The sequence below is a fragment of the Lemur catta genome, chromosome 1 (genome assembly GCF_020740605.2).
Source record: "Lemur catta isolate mLemCat1 chromosome 1, mLemCat1.pri, whole genome shotgun sequence".
NCBI lineage: Eukaryota > Metazoa > Chordata > Mammalia > Primates > Lemuridae > Lemur > Lemur catta.
This window is the reverse complement of record NC_059128.1, coordinates 140,030,966-140,050,329: the sequence shown is the minus strand read 5'-3', so window position 1 is coordinate 140,050,329 and position 19,364 is coordinate 140,030,966. Positions and strand designations below refer to the sequence as shown.

General features: G+C 35.5%; 1 protein-coding gene across 1 annotated transcript in view; it reads right to left on the bottom strand.

Annotated features, from left to right (window-relative positions):
• The window catches only part of USP6NL (USP6 N-terminal like), a 113,430-nt gene extending 99,473 nt beyond the window's left edge, over positions 1-13,957 (bottom strand). Inside the window, exon 1 of the mRNA XM_045535962.1 lies at positions 13,876-13,957. Within this exon, the coding sequence (XP_045391918.1) occupies positions 13,876-13,879 (4 nt within the window). The 5' untranslated portion in view covers positions 13,880-13,957. The remainder of the gene's footprint in view (positions 1-13,875) is intronic.
• Positions 13,958-19,364: the final 5,407 nt, after the last annotated feature.

Here is a 19,364-nt window from a genome sequence, read left to right as displayed (position 1 = left end):
TTTTCTATTTATATTCACCTTTAAATTACATTCGAAGTTTTTATTCTATTTTCATAATAAAACACTGTGGCCCCAAGGAAAAGTTTCTGATTTTTTTATGTGGCAGTCAATGTGATCAAAAATAAAAATTAGTTGACTTTTTTCACAATTCACTTTGCTTATATAAAGTAGGCAAGAAACTTTTCATCAATTTTGTAGCTCAGTAAGACACTATCATAAACGTGCAAAGTAAGTTTCACAAGCATGGGAAATAAAAATATATTATCCCAATTTACTTTCACAACATTGAGAAATTCTTAATGTACTGACTATATATCATAAGTGCAATTTAAAGGCAGTAAAATCCTGTTCATTTATACAAGATTTCTCATGTACCTAGTATGTAAGAGGTACCATGCCAATTGCTGTATTACAGGGGTGATCAACTTCCTTCCATTCTACCAAGAGACACTGGCATTAAACACATATTATAAAATTAATTATTGAATTACAATTGAGATGACTTGCAAGTACAGGATGACAGGAGAGTTGTGCTACCCTTAAAGTAGAAAAACACTGTGAATTAAAGTCTGTACATAGTATACTATAACAGAACAAATTCTAATTTCCAAATTATTACATTTTGAATTTTTAAAGGAAGCCTTCTTTTGTGCAAAACTGACCTCTCTTTTGACTTTCCAAAGCCACATGCAAATGAACACACAAATACAGAAGGAAAGAGACCTTCCATTCACAATAAGAAAATTTAAATATGACTTTATTTTCAAAATCAAGAACTCAAAAAAACAGGGCATTCAGACAATCTGGACCTACTCTAGATTCCAACAAAGCTATCAAATAATATTGGTTTTTTAAAATTCATTACCATAAAAAAATACTAAAAAGCATTTAGGTCTATGTTTATAGCCTTGGAATAAATCATAATTCAATGCAACATCACATTTAAGATCAACTGTTCATATGTGCACATACATACAAAACATGTAAATGTAAAGACCAAACTATTTCCATAGAATTCACAAAAGTGCTTATATAATATATGTAAACACATAAGTCCCTCTAACATTCAAAGAGATCTTTGTAGAGCTTCCCTGGTATGAAATCTGTAATCACCATAACATATTAATTACTACAGGGAAGGAAGACCACCAACAGTGTCCTCAACACAACAGTACATTAGGCAAAACTCACCTTTGGTATTTTTCATTCTCCACTCTTCCTCCCTTTCTGCAACCTTTTCCTACCTCTGCCCTTTCTTTCTTATCTCTCCTCTGACCATCAAAAAATGATCCATGTCACAAAAGAAATACATAAAATTCCAATAAATATTTAAAAGCTACATTGCTTCATAATAAATTTTTGAGGTGCAAAAGCAGCATCCAAGGTTAAAACCTGTGAGTTCTCAATAATCATTTTGGAAGACTACTTTAGAAGGATATGATGCAAGAGAAAAACGTAAACAGTTGAGTACATGAAAAAAAGCTATCTTGTCTAACAAGGAGACACCACCTCACTAGGACGGCTACTATCAAAAAGAAAAAAGAACAACAGAAAATAATAAGTGTTGGGGAGGATGTGGAGAAAATGGAACCCTTGCACAATGTTAAACTGGTGCAGCACTGTGGAAAAATGCATGGCATTTCCTCACAAAACTAAAAATAGAATTACCATATGATCCAGCAATTCCACTTCTGGGTATAGACCCAAAAGTTTGAAAGCAGGATTCCAAAGACATATTCGTACACCCATGTTCACAGCAGCATATTTCACAATAGCCAAAAGAGGGAAGCAACCCAAGTGTCCATCAACAGATGAGTGGATAAACAAAAGGTGGTCTACACATACAAGAGAATATTAGTCAGCTTTAAAAAGAAAGGAGGTTCTGGCACATGCTATTAATACAACATGGATGGACCTTGAGGACATCGTGCTAAGTTAAAGAAGCCAGTTACAAAACAACAAATACTGTATGATTCCACTGATACGAGGTACCTAAGTAGCCAAAGGCTGAGGAGATGAAGAAAAGGAGAGTTAGTGTTTGACGGGTACAGAGTCTCCAGTTTTGCATGATGAAGAGATGAGGAGATTGGCCTCACAACAATGTGAACACACTTTACTGACCTATACACTTAAAATGGTCAAGACGGTAAATGGTATGTTATAAGTATTTTATCACAATTTTTTTATTTTTTGAGGCAGAGTCTCACTCTGTCACCTTGGATAGAGTTCAGTGGCATCTTCATAGCTCACTGTAGCCTCCACCTCCTGGGCCCAAGCGATCCTCCTGCCTCAGCCTTCTGAGTAGCTGGGACTACAGGAACGTGCCACAATGTCCAGCTAATTTTTCTCTTTTTAGTAGAGACAGGGTCTCACTCCTGCTCAGGCTGGTTTGGAACTCCTGAGCTCAAGCGATCCTCCCACCTCAGCCTTCCAGAGTGCTAGGATTACAGGCATGAGGCACCATTCCTGGACTTTATCACGATTTTTGTAAAAAGTTATCCTGTCTAAAAACCAAATAATGCAACTGAAAGCAACTTTACATCATTTTGAGCCTACTAAATTAGTCATGGTGAAATTGATATCCTTGTATACAATTACCGGATTAAAACAGGTGCAATCTTTTCCAGAAAGGCAAAAGACATAGGCAAAAAAATTTCAATACTATAAATCTAGCCTAAGGAATTAATTCTGGTTTAATGAAAAAAGGGTAAATTCATCAGTGATATTTATTCTGTAAACATTTTTTAAAAACTGAACCATCTTAAATGACAAAAAATAGGGAAATGATTAAAGAAACTATGATGCATCATTACTTGTAAAGAATATGATAATTATGAATTCTAATTATGAAAACAATTACAGAAATATAGTGTTTTAAACACAATTCACTGTTAGAAATCCAAACATTAAACTGCATATACACTACAAATGCGATTATACAAAAATATATAATATCTGAATGCTAGAATGTCATATACAGAAAAGCAAATGACTTCTTTAACATACTGGGGATACCAGTGATTTTTTCCCCCTATTTTCAAAATGCATTTATTTTAATGTTGTGGTTATACCTTAACAAACAACAGCAAAAAGGGGTGGGGAGGATGAAAATAGATTAGTTTAAATGAAATTAAATAAAAGTAGAAAACGGAGGCAAGGGTGAAGTGTTTATCTAAACTAAACTTAATCTCCTCCAACCTACTTGCTTCTACCAATACTGAACTTTCCCTAATTCCTTAATCTCAATCTTAGTCTCTCAATGCCAGGTCTTCACACACATGGTTTCCTCTGTTTAGAACACTCTCCCTCTTCTTCTTCATTTCAGGACTCAGCTGGAATAAGATTTTCTCAAGGTGGTCTTCCAACCTCCCTGAGGATAGGGTTCCCTTGCTCCTGCAGACTCCTGAATGTCTTTTTGTATTAATAATACAGTGCTACTTGTTTAATATCTCTCTTCCATACTAGTTCTATGCTCTGCAAGGCCAAAACCCATGTCTGTCTTGTTCTTGGATGGAACCCCAAAGACCAAGACAGTAGCAATATACATGTAAGGGCTTATTAAGTACCTGTTTATATGAAAATTAGAACATAATTATTATTCAAAATTATAATTCTCTCCCTTAAACTTTATTATAAAATCAAAGATTAAAACATTATGACTCTTAAAATATTATATAAAATTAATTTACAGTATCATGTCCCAAAGTTGTCTAACTTTGAATTTCCTATCTTTTGCAATATTCCAAGTTAACTTTCTAGCTTTCACTATACCTTGCTATTATTAAACTTTTAACAGTCATAACTATAGATCCTGACATTTTATATTAACATCTAATATGACCCATAAATCTCTAAAACCTAATTAGAATCAGTCTTGATATGTTCATTTATTCTATTTTTGGCTAAAGAAAATTTATCAGGACAAAGACAAAGAGGCACCAGGTTAAGAGAACGGCTAATCTTTAGTGAAGCAATCTCCATTTATATATAAATAGATGCAGCTGTTTTATTGCTATAAAACAATTAAAAATCCTGCTATACCTTATACCTTCTCAGTATTTGTTCAGTAGCATCTTAAGATTTTGTCGACAGAATTCAAAATAGGAATTCTGCTAAAAAGAAAATGTTGTCTCTTTTCAAGGTCATCTCACATTCTAGAAAATATTTCACTGCTATTTTTCTCAAGCCTTTGTAATAAAAGTAAAACAGAAACTAGTAAAGCAGAACAATAAATCCCGTACTTATGCAAGAGATTTGAATCCTATTTCAATTAAAGAAGAAATGGGAAGTTTTTCTATTAAAAAGCTAAATAAGAAGGAAATCTAGTGATCACCAAGAAGTCTTCCTTTCTCTTCCAGGCAAGCTCCCTGACAGAATGCCCCCAAACCAGTCACACCTGTTAGGTCGCATCTCATTAGAGGAGCCCTCAGACATTCCTCATCTGCGGAAGAGTCTATAAAAGCACTGGTTTGTGGTCTCCAACAACACTGACACCATGAAAGATAAAGAAAATCTGAGGAACTATTTCAGATTCGAGGAGACTAAAAAGACTTCACTAAATGCAACATATGAATAACACTCAGCTGGATCCTGTCCTGAAGGAGCAAAATGCTATAAAGGACATCATGGGGGGAAATTGCCAACATTGGAATAAGGATCATATATTAGAAAAGCCTAGGCCGGGCGCGGTGGCTCACTCCTGTAATCCTAGCACTCTGGGAGGCCGAGGCGGGTGGATCGCTGGAGGTCAGGAGTTTGAGACCAGCCTGAGCGAGACCCTATCTCTACTAAAAAAAAAAAACATAGAAATAAATTATCTGGACAACTAAAAATATATATAGAAAAAATTAGCCTGGCATGGTGGCGCATGCCTGTAGTCCCAGCTACTCAGGAGGCTGAGGCAAGAGGATCGCTTAAGCCCAGGAGTTTGAGGTTGCTGTGAGCTAGGCTGACGCCCCGGCACTCACTCTAGCCAGGGCAACAAAGCGACACTCTTGTCTCAAAAAAAAAAAAAAAAGAAAAGCCTAATTTATGTGAGCATTTTACTGTGGTTACACAAGAGAATGGCCTTGATTTTCAGAACTACACACTGAAATACAAATGAGTAAAGGAACATGCAACCTACTCTCAAATGGTTCAACAATAAATAAATTTTTAAAAAAATACATTTTCAGAAATAAAATTTAAAAATAAAGAAGTGATCCTACTGAAAATAAGTTGGACTGGTTGGCAAGGAGGTATTAAGAGATGTCAAAATTTCACCTGTTGAGAAGAGATACACACTAATGAAAGAAAAAAATTGAAGAAGGAAATCTTTGTGGATCTAGACATTATTTTCCATGAGACTGCAGCTCAACACTGAGCTAGCAAAGCACATCCTTTCAGTTATTATAGAATAAAATCTCTGGTGTCTACCAATTTTCACAGCATATTTTAGGGGAAAAGTATAATGACTCCATTTTTACAATAATGCAAAACAAACATTTTAAAGTACCTTTTGTTTATTTAAGTGCAGAGATACTTCTAAGGAATCATTTGGGAACTAAATTCCTTTTGACAAAGTTGGTTTGGGTACCCAGAAAGCAGAGATGAAGTTTTTCTTGTGTTCTGCGCAAAGTTCCCCTTATATATAGATACATTATACCTGCGGGTACCCCAAACAGGCACAAAGTTCCCCTAAAGGTCTAAGAGTGACTTTTAAAAATCACGATGGCTCTATCAACTAACTCCATGTGTGGCAGCCTGGATAAGACCGCGTACAAGCTCCATGGCAATGGAAAAGCACCTTTCCTTACCCAAAGGAGAGACTCTCATAGCAATGAAGATTTCCCCTTAGAAGTAAGGAAATCTTCTTTCATATAGCTTCTAGGTTACTTCTACCACCAGAAACATTTTTTATAATAAGGAAGGTCAATTAAATACATTGTAGTGGTGATATTATAGTGGTCTGAACTTAGCATGGAAACTTATGTTAAAGCAACAAATTCAAGCAGGTTTGAAAATTAAATTCAAATTCTGTTGTACCATAACTGTCACAAGTAAACAAGTTCACAATGCTTTTCTAACACTGGTAATACCTAGTTCCTCCTTTCCTAATGCAGAACACCCCACAAGTCGCCTACATCTATATATTACAGAAAGACAGCAACATAAAATTATTACCTAAGAAAAATACACAAGACCAACTATTGTAATTTACACAAAAATTTAATAGATGTGTATACGTTTGCTTTTACAAATCTCTTTTAAGTTATAATCAAGCAAACATTCTCCCTTACTTTGTGTCTATCAGAACAAGGTTAACTAGTGAAGAGATTAAACACAGTGCTTTACTGTACAGTGTCAAAACCTTTACTAACAGATCCTATCAATTCCATTTCTATTCCATTCTTCTAAAATCTGAAACAAGCAATTGTATTTTTAAAATTTAGCCATTGTGACTCCAAATGCCCTACTATTTAACATAAATGTTAATGAATATCTATCAGTATCTGACCAGAATCTTTTTACATTTTATTGCTTAAAGTCTAACACCTGAATGCTACAAATAAATGTGTGAAAGGGAAATCAAACTGGTGCCACTCTAGGATACCTGGGCAATGTCAGGGGAAGCAAGTTTCTGCGTTCAGGGGGAAAAGCCAGCACTCCACTACACCGGCCTACACAATGGCCACTCTCTCAATGTAAGAGAGAACCCTCCTAACTTCTGGGCCACAACCATATACTATACAAACATATAATATATTTCTGGTTTTTTAAGAAAAAAAAAAAACACTAATTCATAGCTCAATATCTAAAGTAAGAGTGGGAGACTGGGGTAAGGAGGAGAACTGGGAAGATGTTTCCACTCCATTCCTGACCTTTCCAACCTAAAGCTTTAAAGGGAAGCTAAAAAAATTACTTTCACAGTTACCTTGTCGAACTCTAAAAAAGAAAAAAAAAAAAAGGTTTTTTGAGGAGGAATGACAGAGGCATGGAAATTTTTAATACCAATTTCACACCCCAGGAAATGAAGAGACACCTATACAACGGCATCCACCATACACATTGACAGGCTCAAATTCCCTGAGTAGAAGATGTTTAATGCAAAAAATGATAATGTACAGCTGTCCAGACACTACTGAAAAACTGGATGTTAATTATGTGTAAATTTATTCATTATAGACCATATAACAAACATCTCCTACTAAGCTGTGCTTTCCTCTATGTCTTTTGATAAATAAGAAATATTAAAAGTCATACACGTATTTCCATATAGAAATCCGCTTTCAGAGAAGTTAATGTAACAGATACAGATTTTTTCCCAACCAGAACATCAGTTGTAACAACACAGATTCAAGAAAACAACTAAAAATCAAACTCTTTTTTCTGAAATGAATGAATGAGATAACAAGATGAACATTCAAAAATATTAATTTGAAATACATATTCCTCTCTGAACTCTGACTGGAGAAAAAGGAGAATGAACCAGAGAACATGTGTCTGCATTTGGAACAATGGTACCTCTGAAATTCCAACTCAGACCAACACAAGCAGGCCCCCAAACCCTGAAAACTGTGTGTGTTTTCTTAATTTAGCCTACCTTGTAACTAATAGGGGCATACTTTATTTTATCCAACATATGTGCTCCTGTAAGGCAAAATTGGGAATGAAAATGTTCTGACTTAATGGTAAATTTTAGAACTAGAAGGCTTCCAGATGATCTAGTCCAGTCCCCACGTTTACAAATGAGTAAAGGCAGGGGAGGGTACAAGGGGTGGGGACCCTTAAAGAGGTTCAAGAGGTCAAGCCACTTGCCAAACATAACATGGCTAGTTAGCAACAAAGCCAGTGTCCCAACCCAGGGCTCTGAGGCTCTGGGAACTTAGAGAGGACTGCCACTGGAAAACTTACTGCTCTCAGAATAGAATTTTAAAGAATTTTCTTAAGAATGAAATATCTTTAAATTATTAGTTAAAAAGTCATTTGTCGCACACTGGTTTGTGTTGTACTAAAAACTTTTAATTGAAGTTGATTTACATATAAAATTTACATTATGTAATATATTGTACATCTAAAAGAAAACTTTTAATGACAAACCTACAAAAACTAGGCAAATAATATAGCTTTTGAAGAATAATAGTAAAATAGTAGATATAAAATTTGAAATTTTAGAATTTAACTACCTAAAGTACTCTAGAAGCCTAATTAAGCCTATACTACTATAGTAATTTACATTTATGCAAAAAATTTAAATGATTTTTAATAAAAGGAAACCAGATTTTCACAGAAAATGTTTTTTTAACCACAAATCAATTTCTTTTATAGAGGTGGGAGGGGAGAGCAAGACAAAGAGAGAATCAAATGGACAAAATGTAAATAATTGGTAAATCTGGAGAAAAGGTATATATATGGGAATTTTGGGTACTACTTTTACAACTTTTCTTGTTATAAGTTTGAAAAAAATATCAAAAGAAGTGGATACAAAAGAATGTAAACCATCTCCCAAAAAGAATTTAAAACACTGAATACACTCTATAAGAAATACTATATCAAATTCATATTTAATTTCCCATAGTATCAAACTAAGAATTACTCATTTTTCTATACAAGTGGTCAAAAGAAGATAAAGTAGCTAACAGTCCAGTATATTCCATTTTGAATAGTATTAATACAATGAAGCGCATTAAACTAAGAAACTGATAGCATAAATTTTCTGAGAAGCAAGTTTGGCTGGCATTCCGTGCCACCCTGCCTGCTGCGGCTGATGGCTGCACAGCTCTGCAGGTCACACTGGGGTTTCTCAGCAGCAACCCCCAGTCACTCCACGCAGCCCTGCCCACTAAAACCAGCAGGTCCCCCCAGGAACTGTCAAGCACAGAGTCTCCACATATTTCCAAATTCCTCTCCCCACATTAAGAATCGCTGATAATATATTCATTTTGAGAATGCTTGACATTTAAAACTTTATATTCCAAAATTTAAATTTATCAAACATAAATGAGTTTGAATGCAACAAAAGAAGACTTGTTATACTTTAAAAGGGGATTTCTTTCAATATTCCACTAAATGACATTAAATACTTCCAAACAATTCCATTTAATACTTGTATTTAAAATAAATACATTCCAACAACTTTGTCTTTTCTTTAACTTCTACCCAATATCTGAAGTACACAGCTATTCCATAAAACAGAATATCTATCTAGATGGGCTATTGTCCTTGAGAGAAATTTTAGCCAAAATTTAGGGAACATCTTCTGTTACTTGCAGCATAATTCTTCTATTTAATAAGACTCAGAAGAATCCTTATACTACCACTGAGGGATTTTGCAATCTATTCAATTATTTATAACATTATCTGCTCTAACAAATGTTAAAACAAATTGTTCTTCACTTCAACATGAACTCTTAGTACACTGCTGAATGAGAATCTTTACTTCTGTTCTATTAGCAACCACAGATATGCTATGTCTCAAATTATTCACTGCCACTACTTTTCCTCAGGTGAATGAGAAATGTTTCATATCCTGAAGTGACCTCAAAAAACTCATTCCATTATTTAGGCCAAAGGGCAGAATCAAACACTCAAACACAACAGACTCACTCCCGGATTGCCCAGTCAGGAGAAGAGAGCCCATGTCCAGAAAGACTCTCTAAGAAACATGTCATCTAGTTACTTACAGAGCAAAACTTTCCTGACAAAAGTGAAATAAAATACAGAAGATTAAAATAGAGCAAATAAGCTTTTCTTTTTTTTTACCTTAAAGCTTTAGAAGAGAAAATTAAGTAGTACGCTAATCATTTCTCTTTGTTTTTTGGTGCTTTTTTGGCTTTTTTTTTTAACACTATCCACCAAAATATTCATTATTTTCTGACACTGTCTTTCACACAAACTTCTCATGTAATAATCTCCATTAAAGGTCTAAGAGATCCATTTCAAATTACAGTCACAGTTTGAGTATAACAACTTTATTTCATCCTTGGCACCGTCTGAGAAAACAAAATGGGCAAAACTGATAAATGTTAAACACTGCAAAATATGCAAATACAGAAAAACAAGAACAATTTAGTACTAAAACTCAAAAGGCTTTTTGTGAATTGTAATAAAGCTAACAATCCACAATGAAATGCACATCATAACAGCATCATAGAATGCATTTTCCACAAAATAAATATTCAGCCTCAGAATTTGACAGAATGTGTATCAGCCAGAATAAAAGCTGAAAGGCATCACAAAGCGTTTAACAAATTCTCCAGGCCTTACAGTTGTGCAGGGGGCATTCCAGCCACTGTGCCCAGAGTGCACGGTGTGTGGAGACACTGACCCCTCGGCTGCCAGGGCAGCTGGGCACGTGTGGCAGCCTGGCCTGAGGGTGCGCAGCCAATTGCCTCCAAACCCCAAACAGCTTTATCAGTTTATCCCATGTGCTGTACAACTCTTACCATGTTCTAGTGTTTCACGACAGGGCAATGGTTGAGAAATACTGCATAGATAAATCCACCCAGATATAATCTTTCTTTTAGTCTCTAGAGAAGTAGTGAAAAAAAGGTTAGTTAACCCATCATTCTCACCCAAATCTAAGTTTGGAAATCTTACCTTAACTTTAATGACATATATTCCTATTTTTTTAACCTGTACCATGCTTCCATAAATTTTTTTTCTTCAAAAACAGGAACTCTGATATACTCAGATCTCACTTTTTGGAAGACTTACAACCCTCTAGAAACTGCAGCACAAGGTAAATCGCTGTAATACTCCCTAACCTCTCATTATAGTGGTCTACTCAACAATTTCTTTTGCTAGAGAAAACCATCAAATTGGCAAGAAAAAGAAATGTAACTCAGTCTGATGCAAAGGAATCTTGAAAAGAAGTGAAAACTAAGAACAAAGCTAGAGAAAGCAAAAACTGCCTGTGTAAACAATTTTTTAAATTTACATGTAACAAAAACCTGTATTTGTCAGAGTAATTTTCCAGAATAAAATCTTTTTAAGTTGCTCCCCTAATTGAAATCCCCTACTAGCTCCGTAAGCCCTACAGGATCCAGTGTAAATGGCCTGGACCCTGATTTCACCTCCAGCTTTACCATCTCCCTTCCCATCGCTGGACTCCGGAGTGTCCAACTCCTTAGCAACACCTGCATGGAGTCACACCTTCATGCCTTTCTCACATTCCATGTGCCACCAACCTGGAATGCTTTATCCTGAGCCACACTCTACACAAACACACACTCCTCTCACGCAAATGGCTCAAATTTCACCTAAAAATAATACCTGGAATAACTCTCACAACTAAGGACATTACTTAGAAACACCCAAAGCTGTGCAATATTTATTTAACACCTACTAAGCGCCAGGAACAGTGTTTGGCACTCAGAATAAAACAGTCTTTGCCATCAAGGAGCATACAGATTACAGAAAGATACAAGCAAATAAACAGATGATTTGAATACAGTTAGGTGGGTTCTAGAAACGAGGTAGGCAGAGTGCTATGGAGAAGGGGCGCATGGGGCTCACCTCGCAAGTGAAGTGTGGCGTGGGTGACAGAGAGCAGCTCTAGGAACTAGGAAACTAAGCAAAAACTGATTTTTAAAAAAGAACCTGAAATGTGAAGTAAGGAGTTTGGACTTTATTCTGATACCAGTGGTTAGACCCCCAAGGACATTGTTCATTTTTTGCAGCTCCCCCTTCTCACAACAAACACATAGAAATAACAAAAACAAATCTCTAAAATGACATAGCTATGCCCCACAGCACGTTAAACATCTCTATGGATCAGAAATCTAACAGGAACACAAAGTGTGAACCAAGCTGAAGCCACAATGTCAGCTGGACTCTGGGCCTCGGAGCAGGAAAAAGCAGCAGGAAGTTTCATCCTATGGGGTAACTGCAAATAAAAGTGACCCCTATGAAGCAGGGTCAGTAGCCAGGCTCTCCGCTCAAAACCAGAAACTGGGCGGCACTCTTCCTTGACTATGAGACTGGACTGGAAAGGCTTCTGCTAATTGTGCTGAGGCTACAGCTTATAGGAAGTTGCTGACCTAATGCCAGCTGACTCAGTGACTGAATCTGTGATGTCCCCAACGTCACCACGGGGCAGGGCCTCTGATCCACTAACACAGACCTGATTCTGATCTGCAAACGCCAAAGCCAGGCAGAGACAAACTACAAATCTGCTAGACCAGCAGGGGGAAAAAATTACAAAAAGAAACAGAAAGGGACACATAGGACAAAGCAAAAAAAAACTTTCATCAGAATGTGCGTGCAAAATTATAGAACATGATGGAAATACTGCCAACATCAACAACCACAACATAAATTCACTGCAGACAAAAATTATAAAGTTATCAAACGATCCAAAAAAGACTTTAAAGTAAGCATGTAAAAGATCCACAAAGAGATAAAGAAATAACAAAAGAGCAAAATAATTGTTTTAGGCAGAAATGAAAAAGAATTAGTGGATATAAAGAACCAATGAAAAACCTTGCAAATAAAATATAACCATTGTAACATAAAAACACAAAATGTCATGTCATTCGGATACTATATTAGCTGCCTAACAAGCCATTCCTCCCCCTGCCTTCATCCTCACAGTACTCGGATGTTTTTTACAGACAGCGGTACACAAGACACTGTCAAACACTGAGATTCAAAAACAAAGACACAGGGTACCTGTCCTTAAAAAACTTGCCTCGGTAACAGTGATGCTAACAGAACCCTAAAATTACAAAGTAGAAGAAAATTTAGTTAATTTTCCAGAAATGTAAGCATTTTTTAAGTTAAAATGCTGGCCATTTCTCTTTTAATTTTCATGAACTCATTACCATCTTCACTAGAGTTAGCACTTTACAATTAAATATTCTCGCAAAATTTCATATGAATGGAGCTGAAATAACAAAAGCTGTTTCTCTCTTAATCTGTATTTGAATGCATCTAGCAACTATCCCTGTTTATTCCAAGTATACCACTGCAAAGGCACACCACTGAAAAGTCTAAAATCAAAGACCATTTCTCACAATATTATTCTTAGTAGAAAGCACTCAAAGATTTCACAATAACAGTAGCTTTGTTTTCATTTACCAACTATCTAGTTACTTGAATTGATGATGAAAAAGCTACCCTATTTCATATTATGGTAAATATATCAATATGAATACATTAAAAAAATTAAACCCTCTAACATTATCTCCCAATAAGGAAATGCTCATTCTATCCATAATCAGAAAATCTGTACTTCAAAACTTCCATGGAATCCCAGTTAGCGGAAAATCTCAATTTCTTCCTCACCCTCTAAAAAAGAAACAGTTAACACAAAATAGAAAAATCCGCTTGTTTTTTTCACAAGCAGAAGTGGATAGGAAGAGAAAATATTACATATACTATCCCCTCATGACTGAGAAGATAAAACCTATATCAAATTTGGTTAAGTCCAGAATAGCCTAGGTTCTTTGTCTTATGTCTCTATCAAAGACATGGATAGAGAGACTGGGGTTTTTTCCTTAAATATAATACCAACCCATGTTACCCAGTGATTTAATTTCACACAATAAAACCTCTGCTAATTATGATCAACTGCAATGTTCCCCATTCATAGTTCTAGAGTCATTTTCCAATGGCTAGTTAATAGAAAATTTTAGATACTAGAACTAAATCGGCCAAGGAGCTAATGACCCAGATTTCCTCATCACGTGTAACTTCTTAGAACAAATCAAACATCAAAAAGTATCTCCTTGTTTTAATACAGACAAGTGCACAGTACTGGGTGGAACCAGATTATTCAATCTCTGAAGAAGTAACATAATTCCAATTTGCCCTAAAACATATGTTTTCTTTTTTTAAGTACAATACTGTAAATGCTCCTGAGACGGCTGAAATGAAACAAAGCAGCACACTTACTCATGGCTGGAAATGTCTCTGTATGTTGTCCCAATCAGATATTAAACCAAAATCTGCTGTCCAAGTTTTCTCAGAGGAATACATGTCCTAGTCAGGAGACAAAGAGAAAGAAATAGTATTATCTAAAGGTCAATACTTAAAATAAAGTTCTCTAAAAGGAAATGAAGAAAATCATTTTGTTTCAAAAATTTTCCATTTCCAGAAGAACCCTCGTCATCGTCTATTGAATATAAAAGATTACCAATCTTTAGATTATTGTGACTTAATTCACATTTTCCTTTCTCTGAAACAAGTTATTTTTAAAGAGTAAATAATATGTATAAAGTAATTACCACATAGAAACTTCTTAACAGGTGTTCTTTGTCTTTAGTACTAAAAACTTATTCCTTCCCAAGTCCCAGCTAAATAAATCATAGAAAGAGAGCATTCTGTCTAGAGTAAATACAGCACACATCACAGCTGCTATGTCTATTTTGATCGCACATAAATGATTTATATAAGCTGTCAAATAAAGATCACTGAAGTTATTGCTATAGGCTTTCTCTAATAAAGAACATTTTCCTCATTATAGAACTAATATGGGTTCATTATTTAAAAAAAGAAAAATGGGAACAGCAGTAAAATAGAAAAATTCTCTCACAATACCCCTACATCTACCCAATCATTTGGAAGATATTCCTTTCATGACTTTTTTTCTAATTTGTATTTGAATAAAAATATACTTTATAAATACTACATATAAAATTTTGTACTTGGTTCTTTTCACTTAAGAGTATAACACAAAGCATCACCTTGTGTTAGTATTAATACAAACTCAACTCTTTGCTAAGATTTACATTATAAATCCTCCTCTTTCTCATTAGTATTAGGCATAAATACTAATGCTATATTTAAACATAACCAGGGATACATAATGCCTGCCTAAGTCTAATATATAAAATTCCACGGAGAAGTTAAGATCAGATTTGATACAAAATGCACATTTGTGCTACCTCATAGGTAGCTTCCTTCATAAACCGATAAGCTACTTCTTACAGTAAGTGATGGTTATTTTCTAAATTAATTTAGAAAATAGGCTGGGCATGGTGGCTCACACCTGTAACCCTAGCACTCTGGGAGGCCCAGGCCAGAGAATCACTTGAGCTCAGGCGTTCAAGACCAGCCTGAGCAAGAGCGAGACCCGGTCTCTACTAAAAACAGAAAAAATTAGCCAGGCGTGGTGGCACATGCTTATCATCCCAGCTACTCAGGAGGCTGAGGCAAGAGAATTGCTTGAGCCCAGGAGTTTGAAGTTGCTGTGAACTAGGTTGAGGCTATGGCACTCTAACCCACGCGACAGAGCGAGACTCTCTCAAAAAAAAATAGAGAGAGAGAGAAAATAGTATAATACGAAGGACTTCTCCTTTACAAGCAAAGCTAGGGTAATACTTTTTGAAGAAATAATGCTTGCCACATCTATATGCTTCAGTCATGTCATGTAATATACATGAGAAGTATACATTTACAAAATGAAAAAAGACTGCATCAGCATTTACATGCACAGCTCCCACACTGTAATTAGCAATAGCATATAATCATAGTGCTGCCATGTAATCACCTGACCCCCATCCAACATGCATTCTTCTTTATCTGTGCACTAGTAAACGATTTCCATTTCCAGATAACCCAGTTATCCCAAAGGAAATGAGAAGTTGTATGGAAAATCTCAAACAACATATAACCCCCATGTCAGTTTTAGATGAAAGTTTCTCACAATAGATGCACTTTCTTGATGGTGCTTAATTGAATCTATTAGATTTGTTTTCCCTCCTAGGAAACTCTGAGGTGGAACATGCTAACCTGGAGCATGCTGAACACTGACAAGCAAAGGTAGTGCCATGTCACAAATACATAAAGGAGTTTAAATGTGCACAAGAATCCACTTAGATTTATACCTGTAGAGTCTAATCTCTTTGGCCAGGGACTTTTCTCCTTGTTCATGTTTACAACAAAAAATTTTATCTTAAATTTATAATTCCTAAATGGTAACACCAAAGCACCTTGTACTACGCAGCACCCCCGTCCTGCCTATAACCATGAAGAACCAAATAAATGCTTATTCAAGGATTTAAAGTTCTTAAGACATCAAGAGTTTTCTCAGCACTAAAATAGTAACCTCAAAGACACCAGGATAATAAAACTTATGAACACTAGATTTATAACCTCACCATCTGAGGAAATAAATGTACACAAGTTTTATAGTTTACAAAACTATATAGTTGAATGCATGTGTTGGAATTAATGTAAAATGTCATGGAGTAGCTCTTAGAAACATATTTATAAATGACATCACTAATGTCACATGTTCAAGATTCTTTGCACTAATCGCAACTTTAGTAAGTATATCTTCCCACCTACTTTCAAAGGAGGTTGTCTACCAATTCTTTTAAGCAACAAGGCAGCTCAGCAGCACACAATATAAAATGTTGAGATTCCCTTTCTCCTCCCTTAAATGCTACCCTTCCCACTGGACTTACAAAGGAGAAAGAAGAAAAACCTTACTGTTTTTTGCACCATCCAAAAGAGGAAAAGTAATTTGTTTTAAACCCACAATTTCACATGCAAGTTATATTAGGGTATTTCTGCAAATTTTGGCCTTTAATCTCATTGCCCAGGCACTTTGAACTTGGGGGTGTGGCCATATGACTTGCTGGCAAGTGGGCAGAGAAGACACTGTGCTGGTCCTAACCGGAGGCTTGAAGAGCACCAAGTCGGCCTTCCCTCGTGCTCCTAGGCTACACCATGAGAAAGGTCTGCCCAGGTAGTGCTGGACAAGAATAAGCAGATCCGCAGGCACATAACTGAAGCCAACCCACAGCTTACAGCCAAACCCAGCAGAGACTGCAGACCTGTGAGCCAGAAAACAAGTCTGTCGTTACGTGCCACTGAACGTTTGCAGCTGTTACACAGCATCATTACAGCCAAAGATGACTAATACAGAGTGTACAGATATTAACTTTAAATGTAAATTAACTAAATTTTCAAGTTAAAAAAACTGTATTTTTTAAAATATAGCCCTATGCTAATCATAAGAAACACACCCAAATCACTAGAATACAGAAAGGCAGGGAATAAAAGCATTAAAAGTCTATATCAAGCAAATACTAGCCAAAAAAGGGACAAGTGGCCATAAAAACTCTTTCATATATGCGCTAAGATGTATACTGAAAAAAGTTCATAGCAATGCTGTTTGTAATAGCAAAAAACTGGAATTTCCATCAGCAAAAGGATAATTGTGTCATCTTTATACACACAAGTATTATGGAACATTGCAATGAATGAACCATGGGTATATATATCAACAAATAAATCTCACAAATATTACTGACATATATTTATATTTATTATACATACTGTACATATACATAAATGGATATATATACACACACATATGATACCACTTATGTAACGTTCCAAAATATGTGAAGTTAACGATATGTTGTTAAGGGATATAAACATATGTGATGTACTATTTGAAAAAAGAAAAGGAATGCTAGACCCCACACTGAAGCTGATGGTTTCCTCAAGCTAGCAGTAGGATAGGGGTAGGGAGAGGCACTCCAGGAGGGTATTGGTAATGTTTAATCACTTAAGCTGAGGGAGGGGATGGGATGGACATCATTATGTTAATCTTTTCAACATATTACATAGTCTTTCATATGAATGTAATATTTTACAGTATCTATGAAAACGCAAAATTTTTCCAACAAAATTCAGAAAAGAAGTGATTATAAATAAAAGTAACATAAATATATGTAACCACACATATAAAGGAGTTAAATGCATTTATAATCTTTAGGCTGTAATTAAGAGGCAGAAACAGTGTAGTGACTCATTTATTCATTAAAAGTAAAAGACAAATACAAGTGATAGTAGGTTCCACCACAAATTGCAAGATAGCTTTTATGTGAAAAGATGGATGATTACACATTATCTACATGCAGAAGCAGCTGGCTACCCAAAGATTGTATCATTTGTGCTGTCTGATCTCAGCTGTCTGACCACTGAAGCTTCTGATCTCACCTTCACAGTTGTATAATCCCAGCTCATCTTCTCATAGAAATTCCTAGATGCTTTTTTTCTAAATTGCTATTTGTTGAACTGTCATATCCCTCAAAAAAAAGCTTAAGAAAATTTCCTTCATTGATGTATAATTTGCAACAGCAAAAAAAATTATAAGCAACTTAAATGTCCAATAATAAGGGATTGACTAAATGAATTGTTAATTTACATGTAATGGACTCTCATGCATCCATTAGATATGTCTCAAAGAAATTTAACAAAAACGAATGAATGAACATGCCACAATGTGCTTTATGAAACTTTCTCACTGAGTCAGCAAGAAAGAAGTATCAGAAATGATGCCTCAACCAAGTTACATTTATTTTCTCAAAGGTTTACAAACCAATAATTAATGTTCAGTTTTTAAATTTAAAACAGATAATATAAAAACTTACATTCAGTCAATAAACATTTTATTGAGCAACTATTATGAGCCAGGCAGTGTTCCAGGCACTGCAGACACAACCACAAACAAAACAAAGACCCTACTACCATGGAATTTACATTACAGTAATCCTAGTACCTTTCTTTCTTAATTCAGATTCATAGTTCATTCGTTCAAATATATATGTCAGGGCAGATTCCTAGGTACAGGTTGAGCATCCCCAAATCCAAAAATCTGAAATCTCAAACTTTTTGAGCACCAGCATGACACTCAAAGGAAATGCTCAATGGAGCATTTCAGATTTCAGCTTTGGGATGCTCAACTGGTAGAATGCAAATATTTCAAAATCTGAAAAAATTCAAAATCTGAAATGCTTCTGGTCCCAAACATTTCAGGTAAGAGAGACCTAACCTGTAATTTCTTCTCATTCCAGATAAATAACTTAGTTAATATTAAAGTCATTATGCATTGATACAGAAGGTCTCACTATTGTACTTTCACAGTCCTTGAGCTCTGTATAAAGAATGCTCTTGTTGTAATTTATACACCCTGAAACACAATGCTAAATTCCCACAGCCTTCAGTATTTTCCCAGCACAGGAGAAGTAAAGCAAATCTTCAGTCATGGCTAGAGTGAAAGGAGGTTTGTTTATCCTATTCACTACATCAACAAACTACTTCCTGCTAATAAGATCAAAGAATGAGATGGGCCTAAGAACAAAATGGGAAATCGCTGGGTTTCATCGGTTTGTTTACACATGTATGTTAATGAGGCATGAGATAAGAATGAGGTCAAATTTCCCCTTCCACAGGTAGAATTTAGGTTAGCTTTCTAGAAGGAGTTATCAAATTCTAGTAGCTGTACACTGGTCAGCATGTCAACTTCCAGGTAATCAGGAAGCAAATGTCCTTTCCAAGTCTTCCTTACTTATATCAGTTATAGAGAGAGCCTTTCACAGTGCTTATAATTTGTTTACATGATATATTTGCCTAATGCCCTTGAT